The sequence below is a fragment of the Copadichromis virginalis genome, linkage group LG4, assembly GCF_057382275.1.
Source record: "Copadichromis virginalis isolate Kocher_CV1m ecotype Utaka linkage group LG4, C_Virginalis_male_GT1.1, whole genome shotgun sequence".
Classification (NCBI taxonomy): domain Eukaryota; kingdom Metazoa; phylum Chordata; class Actinopteri; order Cichliformes; family Cichlidae; genus Copadichromis; species Copadichromis virginalis.
Window position 1 is genome coordinate 2,855,060 of NC_140621.1, and position 16,722 is coordinate 2,871,781.

The window sequence follows — 16,722 nt, forward strand, 5'->3', positions numbered from 1 at the left end:
GTACCTATCAGCTGCCTCCGGAGTCCCACAGACTAACCAAGCCCGTTAGGACTCCTTCTTCTTTCGGCAATGGAGGTGCTGAACATGGTCCATTCGGACTCAATGTCCCCAGTCTCCCTCGGAATGCTGTTGAAGCTCTGCCGGAGGTGTGAGTTGAAGATCTCGCGGACCAGGGCCTCTGCTAGACATTCCCCGTCACCTGATCCCACTCACCACCAGATGGTGAGCAGTTGACAGCTCAGCCCCTCTCTTTACCCGAGTGTCCAAAACATATGGCCTCAGGTCTGGTGATACGATTCCAAAATCGATCATCGACCTGTGGACTAGAGCGTCCTGGTGCCACGTGCACTTATGGACACTCTTATGTTCGAACATGGTGTTCGTTATGGCCAAACTGTGGTTTGCACAGAAGTCCAATAACAAAACACTGCTCGCATTCAGATCCGGGAGGCTGTTCCTCCCAATCACACCCTTCCAGGTCTCACTGTCGTTGCCCACGTGAGCGTTGAAGTCTCCCAGCAGGACAACAGAGTCTCCAGGGGGAGCACCCTCCAGTGCCCCACCCAGGGACTCTAAGAAGGCTGGGTACTCTGAACTGCCACTCAGCGCATAAGCACAGACGACAGTCAGGTACTGTTCCCTGACCCGAAGGCGAAGGGAACAAACCCTCTCGTCCACTGGGAGAAACCCCAACATACCAGCAGCAAGCCGAGGGGATACCAAGATACCCTCTCACCAGGGGCAACTCCAGACTGAGACAGAGTCCAGCCCCTCTCCAGGAGACTGGTTCCAGAGCCCAAGCCATGCGTTGAGGTGAGCCCGACTATATCTAGCCGGTACCTCTCAACCTCATGCACTAGCTCAGGCTCCTTCCCCACCAGAGAGGTGACATTCCATGTCCCAATCGCTTGTCTTGGTAGCCGGGGATCGCTTCGCCAGGGCCTCCACTCCTGGCCGCCGCCCGGCTCACTTTGCACCCAACAATGTGCAATGTGATGTGGGCAGAGTGAATGCTAAATATCTTTGAACCTGCTATTGTTATTGATGCTGTCATATCAAACTCATTACTCTCTTGCAGTAAAACTGACAAAAGACTGACCCTCTGTCACTCAGCTGCAAATCCAGATCCTGTGTGGAAATGCATGGCTGCTTCTGCTTTTACCTCACACTTGGAAAGGCACTAGGATCAGAGTTAAATTATGGAATGTTGGATTCATTTATCCACAGGTTCAAAGGAGGCTGACTCCAAATTGTTGCCACAGCCTCGAAGGATCGCTGATGAGTATAAAACACCCAATCACACTGGTGCAGGATTCACACTGTGGCTTCGTTCTTTGAACATGATAGAAAATGATAAAAACACAGAGTGAATAAATAACATTTATTATGTCTCCAAAAGTTGATTCTGTTCATCTGGACGTAGCGTTTTGTGGGAGAAACATTTCGTCACTCATCCAAGTGACTTCTTCAGTCTCAGCTGACTGCAGGTTTCAATCTTATGAACAATACATTTGCATAATGGCTGAAACCAGCCCACTGAAAGAACAATGGGCTGGGAGGTCAGTCCCTTAATCTTAATTATGCAAATTCTCATGACCATTGATCAAAACCCACTGATCAAAGCCCACTGATCAAAGCCCACTGATCAATAACCATGAGTCCCATTCACAGAGAGGTGGGGAATGGCTGCAATCACAGCATTGTAAGATGGTGACAGATGGACCCTTAGGCCCCCTCCTCCATTCAGAGATGGTCTTTCCCTTTTCACGTAAATGGCCTCCTTGACTCCGCCCTCAAACCAGCGTTCCTCCCTGTCCAGGATGTTACATCCTCATCATTGAAAGAGTGTCCACTGGCCTGTAGGTGTAAACAGACTGCAGAGTCCTGGCCTGACGAGGAGGCTCTTCTGTGTTGTGCCATCCGCTTCGCCAGAGGTTGTTTGGTTTCCCCGATATATAAATCCTGGCAATCCTCCTGCACTGAACAGCGTACACTATGTTACTCTGTTTGTGTCGGGGACCCGATCCTTGGGGTGGACCAAGTTTTGGGGTTTAAAAGCCACAGAGACCCGGTGTTTAGAAAAAATGCATCTCAACTGCTCCGATACTCCTGACATGTACGGGATCACTACAGGTGGGCAGCGGTTGTCCTTCCCTCCTGGATCGGCTGGAGCTTTCTTTAGGAGCCTTTCCTGCTTTGACAAAAGTCCAGCTGGGATAACCACATTTACTCAGGGCCTTCCTGATGTTTTTCTGCCTCCCTGGCTGCTGTGTCAGTAGGGATGGTGTTCGCTCTGTGTTGTAGCGTCCTGATGACGCCCAGTTTGTGCTCCAGTGGATGATGAGAGTCAAACCTTAAATACTGATCTGTATGTGTAGGTTTACGGTACACGTCAGCTTTTAGATGTCCCCCATTACTGATGGAAATCTCACAGTCTAAGAAGGCTAACCTGCCACTTTTCATATCCTCCCTGGTGAATTTGATGTGTTGGTCCACTGAGTTAATGTGATCCGTGAAATGTGGAACGTCCTGAGATTTGATTTTCACCCAGGTGTCATCCACATGTCTGAACCAATGGATTGGTGGTGTTCCAGGGTAGGATAGCAAAGCCCTCTTTTCCACTTCTTCCATGTACAAATTGGCCACAGTGGGTGAAACTGGGGAGCCCACGGCACACCCATGTTTCTGCCTGTAGAACTGACCCTTGTATGTGAAGTAGGTGGAATGAAGACACAGTTCCAAAAGCAAACACACTTGGTCAATGCTGAAACATTTATTATGATTCTACTAGACATGGACTTCAAGCTGTATGAGAGCAAATGGATGTGACGAGTCTCATGACGTGGCAAAACAGAATGGCATAAAAGCAGGCGTGTGTGTGATGTATGCTGTACCTTCATCCCTAACAATACTGCTGTAATGGCACTAAATTAGAAACACTGGTTGATTGATTTAAAGATAAAGTTTAATGAAGATGTGTCACACCTTAACAACAGCCCCTCACAAACAAACAGCTTCATTTAAATAAAGTTTTAAAGCTCCTTTTGCAGGTGAACAGCCAATGATATTTCATATTTCCAGGTTATGATGTTTCACTTAGACTCTAGTTGTGATCTGATATTTTTGGAAGTTTTCCCCTTATATTATTACTGCAGAATGTCATACTACAGGACTGATAATCAAAAGAGTGGAGACTCGGATGAAGCAGGTAGGTGGTGAGGATCCAGAGAAACGTAGAGACATCATTTGGGGACTAGGCAGCCCTGAGTATGCTTAAACATTTGAACTTCTTCTGCCTTTTATTGTAATTTTGTAACTGAGAAGATAACTGTCCAGATTTGTCCTGCCTGACAGGGAGACAGAGCACAGGCTTCCTGTCACACCTGGCTGGGAATCCTGGAAGGATGAGTCAGAGGATCTGCACGAATGGGATTGACACCTGACGGTGTGAACAGAGGGATTTGTTAGAAATACGTTTTTTGATCAAGTTTCTTTTAATATTAATTGCAATGTATGCTCATAATTACACTCCTCGTTAGAAGGATAAGCCCACAGTGTGAAGGGTTAACACAGAGAGTTGAGTGTTGAAGGTAAATTGCGACATGCTTACACAACACTATTTCAGACAAGGAGAGGCTGCCTTGGCCTCGTGTGGGGGTACAACATGCTGTTCCAGCCATGTCTGGTAACAGCTGTAAAGTAGGGAGGCGTGTTCTCACACAGAGCCCTGACTGGAGGTCAAAGACCATCAGGACAACAAATCAGAGAGAGCATCTCCCCACCAACAGCCAATAACAAATATTTCCTGTGTTCATATGTCTGATATATGCTTTGAGTGATGAATTGTACTTCCCTTGTCCATGTGCACTGCTGTGCAGCCCGAGTCTTTGCCTGATAATAAAATAGTGTGAACTGCTCGAGTGTGTCCTGAATGTCTGTCCTGATTCAGTCTTTTCAGACACAAGATTCAGGTCAGGCTTGTGAACGCCAGGATCTCTCTATATATTTGGTAAAAATGAAATGTGATCATTTTTAATCCAAAACAGAAACACACTGTATTATTTCAGACAAATCTGGAATGTTGTCTGCTAAAGGGCAGAAGGCTGAGCATTGTCTCATAGACCAGCTTGAACCAGGACACAAATGCTATGCGTGAGGCAGTGATGGGTGTGTCTTAAATGTCATGGTGTGAGATCAGTTTGCAGAGGCTAATATTAGCAGTGCTGACAGACGATGTTAGAGCATCTTTAAAGCTGCAGAGAATCGACAAAATATGAACAATCAGTGGAAGCAATGTTACTTGTACCTAAAAATAAACTTCATTCCAGACAAAGTATTCACAAGAGCAACAACAGATCAGTTCAACCAAAAAATGCCACGACAGCCTGACGAAGCTAAGCTAACGTAGCCTAAGTCCAGTGGAAGCTTCTGGTATTCCCTTAAAGCAAAATGTGAGCTGGGGTCTCAGATCTGTCTGATGCTGGTTCTCTCACATTTAGCTTTCCTCAGTTTTTCCCTTTAGTCTCACGTGTTTCCATTGTTATGTTAAACATGTTAGCTTTGGTTAACAGTCTCAGTCAGTAGTAGAAACCAGTCACTCATGTCTTTCTTTTAAAACCTGCTGCATTTTACCACCCACACACACACACACACACACGCTTGTGAGCTCACCTCCAACTGCAGCCATGCAGAAGATCCAGGTCAGCATCTCATCCTGTCCATCGGGCTCGGCTCCATGTGCAAATGAACCTTTTTGTTGTGCAAAAAGAGACGATTTCTCCAGGCTGCCATCAAAACCAGCTAATGTAAATAATAATGTATTTGCAATCCACGTTTTACTTGTATATGTGATGTTTGATTGCAGTCAGTGAAACACTTGATGCATTGAAAACAGAGAAATACTTTCATCTCCACAGACCAGCTGCTCCTTCCTCCCTCCAGTCTTTGCAGCGTGCTTTCAAGATTGAAAGGTTTGGTTGGAAAGATGACACGATATCAGTGCTATTCTTAAAATCTGACTTTCCTCCTAAAATGTCAACACATTTTACATTGTGTCATACTCTGAACCTATGCTTTAGAAAATCCAAAAGAAAGATGTGCAACAAAGTTTTAATTTATTTATTGTTTTACTCATAAAAGTGTTTCAGTATCATCGTATGGTGCAGGTTTGAATCCTGTCATCTAAGGGTTATGTTGGATTTTGGTTTCCATCATAGTTACATCATTTTGTTCTCAACACTTTACACAATGTACAACTGTGATTGAACCGTTTGCCTCGTTTGGATCAGCACATTATGAAGTCGTACCTCTCTGTGTCACAAAGTACAGACAAGGGAAATGAGACTGACGTGAAAAAGCAGCCCTTAACTCAGCGTGGGGGCAGGACGTCGGAGCATTTCTTAGCTATTCTGGGGGAGTCCTTTGCACGGCCTTGTCTTTGTCGTTCTTCTCTCTGGTCAAATATTGTGGCAGACAGCTCGAGGGCCACATGTATGTTATATGTTATAAGTGTGTGTGTAGGTTCTCAGTCCTCCAGGACATGGTAATCTAACGAGCGACTGGACTTCTTTAAATCTCTTGAAGACGTTTCATTCAAAAAGATTTCTCAGTTCTGAGACCAACTGGTGGACAGTCCCAGGTATGTGAGCCTTCGTGGGAGTAAGAGGGTCATTGACCCACTATTGATTATGTGCCTCATCGCATGAGCCGAGGTGCAAAATGAATCAGCAGAGGTTTGTCACATAGTGAATATATCACATATCGTGTGGCAGACAGCTGGTGTCTCACAGTGGTGTTCAAAGAGTGACCTTTGACCTTTAGATGCAGACTCATAGCAGAGTCCTGTGGAGGTGGCTCTTCTGTGTTGTGCCGTGTGTTTATAGAGTGGCTGTGTGTGCTCGGAGCACTCCCTGCTGCTCTGCACTGCTTACACTACGTTGTTTAGTTTGTGTCAGCATTTGTGTCCTTGGGATGAAGCAGTTTTTGTCTGAAGCATCCAGTTCTACTGCACTTCAAAAAAACAAAAAAAGGAAGATCCAATACTGGGTCACCGACCATAGTAAGGAACACGTCCCACTAGCTGGCTTAAAATCTGGGACTCTCCACCAGCTGGTCTCAGACCTTGGATAAGAGCTGGAACATCTTCAAGAAACAGAAACAGTCCAGTCACTTTCTTTCCAAGCTCCTTACATGAATATGTTATAAGTGATGGCTAGACTTCAGCTCATGTGTGTCACGTGAGAAGAAGTGAACAGGATGATGGGAGCTTCAGAACACGTGCACAGGAAGTGATTTAACTCAGATTATTTGGACACAAGCTGTTGTTACATAGTTCAACCTGTAGTTTAGAGCAGTACATGTTTATTTAACTAGTATTACAAAATGGATTTTGTCACTAAATATACACACATCAGCTCGTTTCATGTTTTCATGAATCCAAACCACTTTGTTGTCCAGAAGGAAAGATCTTTTTCAAACCTCAGCAGGTACAAGTACGACACAAGAAGCTCTCAGGCCTGCACGTCCTCTCAGTCATTGTATGGTCAGATAAGGAATCAGCGCACACTGTGTGTGTCTGCGTGTCATATTCAGTAAACGATTTATTTGGCTGCTTTTGTAAAGCTGCGCTCCTCAGATGTAGACACAATACTGTAGTAGAAATGACTCAAAATAAGGGCGGATGATGGGGTTGAGTTTGTTGCTGTTGTTTGTCGTGAGGATGCAGCTGTGCATCCCAGCGCTCCTACGTAAACATGTATGTGAAGCTGTTGGAAGCTCATCCAAAGCAAAATACTGACAGAGCACAAACACAGCTGATCAGGAGTCGAGGCAGGAGCATGGTGCACAACACAGTGTGACAGCTGAGCGACGTCAATCACACGTTGTGCATTACTCATTATAAACTGACTTCAATGACGTGTATAAGAACATGACTACACTGTCCTTTTTGGTTCATGTCCTGACGTAAACTCTGAGTGAAATTTGAATAAATGAATAAATGCTGAGTTAATCTGCAAATACCTGCAAAGGGCACGGTAATCAGGACTTGGAAGTGAGTGTGGTGATGTATAAAAATAGATTTTCACTTAAGCAGCGAGTCAGACTAATAAGAAAACCATCCGTTTATCATGCCACCGTAAAGTGTTTTTAAAAGTCTCTCTCTAAACTAATAAAAGTGGTATGTTAGAACAAGCGTGCTGGATCATGCTCCGATCTTATTTACATCAATCAAATCCAGTATTGTGTTAATAATCTTCCATTCAATCTTCAACAAGCGCACACACACACACACACACACACACACACACACACACACACACATATATACATATATATATGTATATATATACATATATATATGTATATACATATATATATGTATATATATATATATATATATATATATATATATATATATATATATACACACACATATATATATATATATATACTAGGGGTGCAACGATACACAAAATTCACGGTTCGGTTCGGTTCGATACTTTGGTGTCACGGTTCGATATTTTTTCGATACAAAAAAATGTTCATGCATTTTTAATTTGTCGTTTATTAAAATTATAAATATATATTTTAACTCAAAAGTACAGTTTTTAAATTTAACCCTAACCCTTGTGCGTGTTTTTTATTTTGACAGCGAATGCGCACCTGCGGACCACTTATGTGCAGCCCTGGTTATTTAGCTCGTCATATTGCAGCCACAGAAATTCTTTTGTCCATGAAACCATAAAGCTGCACTTTCTTTTTGCCTTATAGTCTGATTTGTCATAACTTCTCCGTTTTGTGGTAAGCTTTTCTTTGGCTGTCACTTCTTCACCCTGACCTGTCTTATTTGGCTCAGCAGAACTGAAATGCTTTTACACGCACTCACATAAGCTCAGCGATTCTCTGCGCGATCAACCTCTCACATGTTTAAGCTGCGGGAGATTTCACTTGTCATGTTTGCATAGTAAGCTAACGATTAATAAGACGATGTCAGAGGAATTGGTGCGCAAATTATCATCACTCACAGATCAGTGCTGTCGCTCTCTATACACAGTTCGCACGATTGCAAAGTGAAAGCAAAAAAACAAGCGCAAATTCAAACGCGACTTCAATATGTCACATATTGACAGTGGCTCACCGATGCCAATGACATAATTACCCAGCTACATTTCCGAAAGAATGCAAAAGCATTGACATATATTTTTCCTACAATAGCCCGACGGGCAGGGCAGAGATAGATTTTGGTAGCCCGACTGGAAAAATCGCTAGCTCCGGGACGTCGGGCTAGCGATATTGCGAGCCCTGTATCTGATTGAGGAATCACTCATCTTTGGAAAAGAGAGTTTATTACAGAGAAATGTCTCTTTCCAAAATAAAAGCTATACTATCCGCTTCTTCTGGGCTATATTCTCAGCAGCATAAGGAGAATCATGTGCTAACAGCTGTCTAAATGACTCGGCTAAAGTTAGTAGCATGCTTGTTGTTTTTGTCTGCTTCCACTTGTCTTTGCACTAGGATGATGTCGGCGTAAATGTGCAGTCATATTCGTTGTGTTCCCACTAGTGATTTCAGGTTAATCTCGTTGAAATGACCTTAACGCCACAACACGGCAAATCTCCGTTAACGAGCTACCGCCGATCGCCCCGTGCATGGGGCTAGACGGCCAACACGTTAACGAGCTAACTGTGCTAACACACTAGTTCACACCCATGTAATTGAGCATTGCATGGCACATCCAACATACTGTTTTACTTTAGTCCATGACTCGCTTACCTTCAGGGTCATACGTCACATGAAAACCAAAATAATTCCAAACGCAAGATCTGAATGAGGGTGGGGGAGGTCCATGTTGCAAGGAGAGCTTAACTTCTGTCTCGCTAGCTTGCCCTGCGCTCTTCCTTCTGACGATGCTGTCTGTGTTGAGCGCTCAGTGGATCTGCGCTCGACAGTGCAGCCTAGGCTGCACTGTCGAGCCTAGGCGGAGTAGTCGAACACAGATTCTCTGAGCGCTCAACACAGACAGGATCATCAGAAGGAAAGTTGATAAAATAAATTACAAATTTTGTATTGTTCGATACATATGCGTACCGAACCGAAAGCACTGTATCGAACGGTTCAATATCGATACGAATATCGTTGCACCCCTAATATATATATATATATATATATATATATATATATATGTGCGTGTGTGTGTATATAAATTTTGTTGCCATATTCAGGACAATCACAAATAGATACAAAATTGCCAATTTCTGCTCCCTTACTTTTAAGAAAGGGGAACACAGTCAGCAGAAGTGAACAGATGAAAATAAGATGCTTCTGTGTATTCGGACACTTCACTGATGTCAGTGGTTCATGGTGGTTATAATAATCATCGCAGCAGTGACAGCAATAAATGAAATAAGTCCAGATTAAAAGCAAGTTCTCAAACAAACACGAAATTGATTTAAGAATATCTCTTCAATAAATAAATTACATCAGACACAAACTGATTTAAATAAATAAATAAATACATGAATAAATAAATGTATTCATGTCCAATGAAGAAATGCTGAAGAACACCTAAAAGGAACCGATCTGTAACAAAAAGGCAACTAAAAACATGCATGCTCTACATTGTTCGTACAGTCGGTCCGTTTCACCGTCGTCACTTAGAAACAAGCAGCCACATTTAAGCAACATTTGTCACAAGCAAACGGTGGCTGACGCTGATACGTCTCTTCAACCAGCAAGGCAGGATGGAGGCTCTCTGTCAGGGTGGAAAACGACTCTCGGATTCTTTGGCTTACGGGGAGCTTTTGTCTTTTATTACCTACTGTATGTACTGTAGAATCAAACACTGTAGTAGTTATCGCTTCAGCGGTCCACAGCCCTGGTCAGTGTTATGCTGCTCACGTTACAGTTTACAGCTGATGTCGACTGGGTCAGCGGGGTTTGGTTAGGGTCGGCATACCTACACCTGTCTGCTTCTGCTCCTGTCTTTAGGAGGGGACCCGCGGGATTCCCAGTTACTGATGTCATGGTTACCAGTGTCATTTTACAAACACAACCAGTGGCCAGAAGAAGGCAGCTTAGAGCCCAGTTTGGACTGAAAATGTGAAACCTCATTCATGCTGTTTGTTTTTACAGCAAATGATTTCTCTGACTGTGGCTTAGTGGCAACATTTCTCACCAATGAGACTTTGTTTCTACTGGACATTGTTCTAATAGTTTAAAGTAGTTTTGAATAGTTTCTCTGATTTGAACACCAACAGCAACCCACCTGCATTCACTGCCTGAAAGTAACCTGGCTTTAGCAAACTGCACACAATAAATAAGTAGCTTCAGTGAGCTCAATTTCAAATTCAGACACTAAACGTGACACTCAAAGTTCAGGAAGTCAAACCCCTTTACTGAACTTGTAATTCACTTCTATTCACCATTTCAGACACGAGCATCATATCGTCAGCAGACTCTCTCAGCGTGTCTCCTCCAGGCCTGTAAACTACACCTGTGTGCAAAAACTGTAGAAAGGAGCACAAAACCAAATGGACACACCGGAGTGCAAACCCCCCAATCAAACCAAACGTGAACAGATGTGACTGTTTGTTTGTGGTTTCTTATTACTTTAGTTTTCAGGAGTGGTGACTTTATTCCGAAATGATGGGTCGCTCCAAGTCCACAACGAACACTTGACACACACAAAGGAGAAAAAGAGCGATGTTCCCATCCCTGTCGTCACTGACTGAACTGGTCTTGTTTTTTCCAGCTGGCATGTGGTGTATGGTGCGATGACATATGGCTTTCCCGAAACAAAGAAAACTGAAGCGCCAAATACTTGTGAGAAAAAGAACGAATAAAGCGTTTATATTACACCAACTGATGGGTTCAGTCTGAGATGTCAGTCCTCGTGGTGTTGAGGACTTACACTCACTGCTTTCACCATATACAGGATGTTTACGGCGTGTGACCGCGTATGTAAGTTCCAACAGCTAAAACACATCAATCTTTCCATTTCTCTTATTTCCCGTGTTGCATCTGCCCGTCACTCGCTTCAGTATCCATTAAGTCAACACTATCAGAGTCTTTGAAGATGCGCTCTTCTCTGTAGACAACAGCCAGGAAAAAAACTTGCTCTGAGACGAGATGTTACATCAAACTCTTTGCTCCAGCATCTCCTCAGATACCATCCCATTATCGTCCCGGTCTGGCACGTACCATCGTCTGAGTTCCTTCCTCTCTGTCCAGCTGTGGGTCAGTCTACTCAATGGAGTGGTGTGGAGGAAGACGGGCTGGGTGTAGGGTCAGGTAATGAGCAACAGTGTTACAAGAGGAGCAGTTAGCATTTAGTATAAGAGTGAGAAAAACAGGAAGTATGGTGGTCTGTCAGTCATGGGCCTTATTCGATGACCATGCAGTGAGGCAGGTGCTGCGAGTAGTATTTGAAGAGCTCAGCAGTTGCTCCGGGGCAGTTAGTCAACTCCAGCTCTTCCAGCTCGTGTAGCTGGATGAGGCCTGACAGACCAGTGGTGGTCAGCAGGGGGCAGCCTAGGAGAACAAAGCAGAAGAACACTTCAGCTGTGGGCTTGCTAAAGAAAAGCACTGATCGCTTCTCTCCGGTGATTAATATTTATTCCATAAAAAGCCTGTCAGTAGTGAAAATGATGATATTTTCTAATGGCTTGTTATGTCACAGCGACAGCACACAGCCTACATTTACGATCACATAATCATACAGATGCTCAAAATGTGGAATCAGGAACAACATACAGACAAAAGAGCAGAGGAGCACACTGCACGTGTGCACTGGCTGCACACTCCTATTCTGTTAAAGGATATTTCCTCATTTAGTCCTTTGGTTATTCTGGTAAATGGTAAATGGCCTGTATTTGTATAGCTTTACTATTCCTTAAGGACCCCAAAGCGCTTTACACATCCAGTCATCCACTCATTCACACACACATTCACACACTGGTGATGGCAGCTACATTCTGGTGGAATAATAAACGACAGATGCTTAACACATCGAGGTTGGTTGAGTTGTTATAATATTGAAGCTAGTCCTTTAGATCTCCGTTTTTATTAAGTGGTAACAGGACTCCCAGGGACTGTAACTCCCAGAGAGGGCATTTGGATTCTTAGTCTAGAAGAGTGGAACAGCTGTACACCAGTTACTCCTGCAAGAGTGCCGCTAACATACAGATGCTTTCATGTCTGTGTGCTGCAGATGACAAACTTCACGACTTCTTTGCAACTAAGTTCTTGAAATATGTGACCCCTGCATATATTTCATTTCAGAAGACTCTGTAGCAAACAAAACCGAGTATTGCACTCAACTTAACTAGCTGTGTGATTCTGCACCTTTTTTAATATTACAGTGTCAGTCAAAACACTTGACACATTCAGACACTTTGGACTGGCACAGTCGTTGTTCAGCCGGCCGGCCACATCCAATCCTATTGGCTGCCCCTGGCCAGCCTGTGTGAGGTCAGCAGGAAATTAGCATAATAATGAGACATCATGCATTTTGACCCATTTCAGTGTCTAAATACTCTTTGATAAACTCTCCATCACAGAATAGCTAACTGTTGTTCTGGGAGAGCAGAAAAGTGCTGTATAAGCACCTGTGCATTTACCATCCACTGCCCACACGATTTCAGATGGAGCTGCTCGATGTTTCTTGTCTGATGAAGAGCAGGTGTGTTTGAAATGTCACCAGATGAAACCATAAAGGAATCTGGAGGCCTGCAGTGTGCCATGGTTAATCCTTTTTTATTTGGAAATCAGTGCCTTCTGTTTTTATTTCCATATATTATATTACAAACAGGGTTGTACGCTGAAAGCATGTCACTAACTCAGATACAACAGACCCACATTATAAAGGACTTTATTTGGGGAAAGATGGATCAAGATGATCATACCTGCAAGAGACAGTAGGCGAAGACTTCTCATGCCAAATAAATGCTGCAGTCCAAAATCTTGCACCTGCAACAACGACAAATGACATTCAAAATTCCAGAACTGCTTAGCCTGGATATAATATGTTAGAAGTAAGATCTGTATGGTGTCAGCTACAGTCTGTTCCTATAGCTGCACTGCAGCATGTACAGATGCTGTATCTTTAATGCTGCCTTGTTTTTTCTTTTTTTAAATTACAATTCCAATAAATGTCATGTTTTTGTTACCTGACAGCACCAGCGCAGATAGAGACTTCTTAATGATGACATGGTAGACAGGTATCCCAGGCCTGTGTCTGTGATCCGTACACACCTAAAATCACACACAATCAGCAACATTACACCTTCATCTAATGACGCCACGTTTGAGTGGAGGACTGTGTGTAGACGTGGTTACACAGGACTTTCTTATTACAGCGTGCTCTCAGAGAGCAGATCATGACATTTATTTTTGATGTTGACGAGGTTGTAAAAGAGGTCAGAAAGAAGCGTTTGTATTCATGCTATTTGCCAAACAAAGGAAACCTGGCAGAATTTAAAGAAGCAAAACTCTATCTGTCAAATCCATCGAATTTAGAAACAAAACACTGAATTCTGACTGTGATTCTATTGAAACTCTGAACTGGAAACCACATGGAAACAGTGTGTTTGAGTGAATAAACTTCATAAATAGTTTAGAATAATGTTGGAAAACCACATGGTTCAACTTTCAGTCCTCGCAACCAAACAGCAGCCAACAAAGTCAGGTGTGTGTGTGTGTGTGTGTGTGTCTGCAAACACAAATGTTCCCTCCAGATGTTCCAGCAGCAGGGAGGATATCAGTGTATAGTTACCCATTCACTTACATTTAAATTACATTTAAAATATTTAAGTTTTTACACATTAAGAAAAACTGCTGAGGTCTCAAACATCAGTGCCATGACTCTACTGTCCTATCAGGGTGAGGAGGGCCTCAAAACGTCAAATTCACATTGTCACTGTAAAATTATAACTGAATGTAGGTTTTAAACTGATTACATCTGCAGATATATGACTTTTTACTTTAGTGGAATTCCACCAAGTGTGTTGGGATCTGGAATCACTGCAGGATCTTTCAAAGTATTTTCATTGTAATTGCTTTGCTGACAAGGATTTGAGGTATTTTATTTACCGTGAGGATCCTTTTTTAAACTCTCAGACTGGCTACAGGAATGTATTTAATTGTGAGTATGACAGGAAACTTAGTAAGAAAATAAAGATTTTGGGACGAGGATTTGAGCACATTATTGCAGTTACAAGACTGGAAGGATCATCAGACAGTGGTGAGGGAAGGCAGGCAGTGAGAGCTGATGCTTGATTGTATGTTTGCTTGTCTTTTTGTCTTTGAGTCCCTGCCTACCAGTATGGAAGGAGACAGTCTCAGAGGTCACAGGTGAGACTGAAGTCGGAAGACTGATGTCATGGTTTTCAAAAATCTAGTCAGCTAGGGATTGGGATGGAGATACATCTCCATCTCAAAACAGCAGTAAACACACTTCCTGACCCTGGCTGACTGTTTCACTGACGCGATGTAAACAGAAGCACTTATCAGTTACAACTGGAGGCATTCGTTGCTGAGATGTGAAATACTTTTTCAGTTTGAGATGATGTGTCTCAGTAATTCACTATGAGAACTGGGAAAGTCACTAGGGATGGATTTACATCCTTTTTGTTGTTTCGAGGAAGTTGGAGGTGCAGCAGGATGTTATGTAAGAGATGCAATTGTAGGACATCAAACCGAAAATCTATATCTGCAAAAGTCTGAAAGTATTTTATCTTTGGTACGGTATCCGGCATATACGGATATTGTAAGTTAGAAAACACAGCCAAGGAGTGGAATGATGGGCCAGCTGGAGAACACACAGGACAGTCTGAGACTGTGACGAAGAGCTGAGTGTGTGGTCCAGAATGGTTACATTTAAATAAATACATTTTATTACAGAGATTAGAGCATGCTGCAGGCATTAAAAGTACTTGTGGCAGGGCGCGGTCTGCGGTGCCGTTGCAGGGAAGGTGGACGCACCTGCACGGCATCCGCAATCATGACCCCGCCGGCTTCAGAATGGGAAAGAGGGTCTGTGTTGTGTTTGTTGCTGTCAGTGTGTGTGTGGCTAGTGGCGGGAAAGCTGCAGCCAGCTGTGTGTAACCAGCAACCGAAGTAAAAGGAGACTGTTAAAGAATGCTGAACCATGGTTGTGCTGCAGTGGTTTGTATCATATCTATCTACTAGACTCCAGTTTGTGCATGTAAATGGAGAGTCCTCTTCACACACTGAGGTTAATTATGGAGTTCCACAGGGTTCAGTGCTAGGACCAATTCTGTTTACATTATACATGCTTCCCTTAGGCAGTATCATTAGAAGACATAGCATACATTTACACTGCTATGCAGATGACACCCAGCTCTATCTGTCCATGAAGCCAGATAACACACACCAATGAGTTAAACTGCAGGAATGTCTTAAAGACATAAAGACCTGGATGGCCGCTAACTTTCTGCTTCTTAATTCAGATCAAACTGAGGTTATTGTACTCGGCCCTGAAAAGCTTAGAAATATGGTCTCTAAGCAGCTTGCATTCTGGAAACAGACACCATGTCTTCTTGACAGAGCATATAGTTAGAGCCTGAATCTTCCCTTAGATTGGCTTCCTGTGATTCACTTAGCATTTCTCCTTCTCTTACTATCTTTTCACTCACTGTCTGTTTTTACACCTCTCTGCATTTAGTTATACATTATAATTCATCTCTGGCTCTCTTCCACAGTGTGTTATTTATCCCATCTTCCTCCAGTCACACCCAACTGGCCCCGCCCCTCCCCGAGCCTGGTTCTGCTGGAGGTTTCTTCCTGGTAAAAGGGAGTTTTTTCTTCCCAGTGTCGCCAAAGTGCTGCTCATAGAGGGTTGTCTGACTGTTGGTGTCATTTGTATTATTGTAGGGTCTTACCTAATAATAGTGAGGAGAATGTTGATTCTATACAAATAAGATTGAATTGAATTTAAATTAGAAAATAACAAGTGAGCTTACATGAAGTGTCAAGCCCCACAGCACAAACACATTAGTACCCCAATGACATAATCAAGCTCACACTGGTGACCTGTCCAGCCTATACAGCTGGGATAGGCTCTGGCCCCCTGCCATCCTGAGTCAGAACATTGATGGAATCCAAATGTACTTCCTGTGTTACTGAAGTTTAGTTTTCACTGAAATTGTGTTATATTTAATATTATTTATCTAACTACAGCAGGCTATGATACAACAGCAACAACATGTTGTCATTGTTACATGAATAATGAATGAGTAAAGGTGTTTACACACTGAGCATGTTGGGGGAAAGTGAGAAGAACTTCTGATTTTTCAGAGGCAAACTTTCAGTGCGTTGTGTACACACACACACTGAAAGTGTTCTTACAAATCGTCATCCTCAAAAACACACTGTGAAAAAAACAAAGTTGACATTAGGCGATGATGAGCTGTGTTTCTGAATAAGAAAAGGAAGAGAGTGAGATTCTCGGTTCATCCATTTCCCAGGAAAGGCGGCAGCGGGGAGGATTTCACGGTTTGATCCAGGAGTGGAAGCTGCTTCACGACTGCGTTTGTGCATATTTCAGGATGTGAGTGGGGTAGTGTGAGCTCTTGTTGGGAGAGTTGGGACCACATCTGAGGAGGCAGAGAAATCATTTCAGAGAGCCGACTGACCCGGAGCAGCATCTACCTGCGTGTCTGACGTAAAATAGGATTACTGTTTCCATATAGTACCAATGTGTGT

At 43.2% G+C, this 16,722-nt stretch overlaps 1 protein-coding gene across 2 annotated transcripts in view; it reads right to left on the reverse strand.

Annotated features, from left to right (window-relative positions):
* Nucleotides 1-9,442: 9,442 nt before the first annotated feature.
* The window catches only part of fbxl16 (F-box and leucine-rich repeat protein 16), a 29,657-nt gene continuing 22,377 nt past the window's right edge, over nt 9,443-16,722 (reverse strand). The window contains exons 5-7 of one of the 2 annotated variants that reach the window (XM_085453129.1): nt 13,167-13,251; nt 12,903-12,966; nt 9,443-11,529 (exon numbers count right to left, since the gene is read on the reverse strand). In XM_085453129.1, the coding sequence (XP_085309255.1) occupies nt 11,381-11,529; nt 12,903-12,966; nt 13,167-13,251 (298 nt within the window). In that variant the 3' untranslated portion in view covers nt 9,443-11,380. Of the gene's footprint in view, nt 11,530-12,902; nt 12,967-13,166; nt 16,614-16,722 lie in introns of those variants that run through there. The other variant, XM_085453130.1, reaches the window with a different exon arrangement.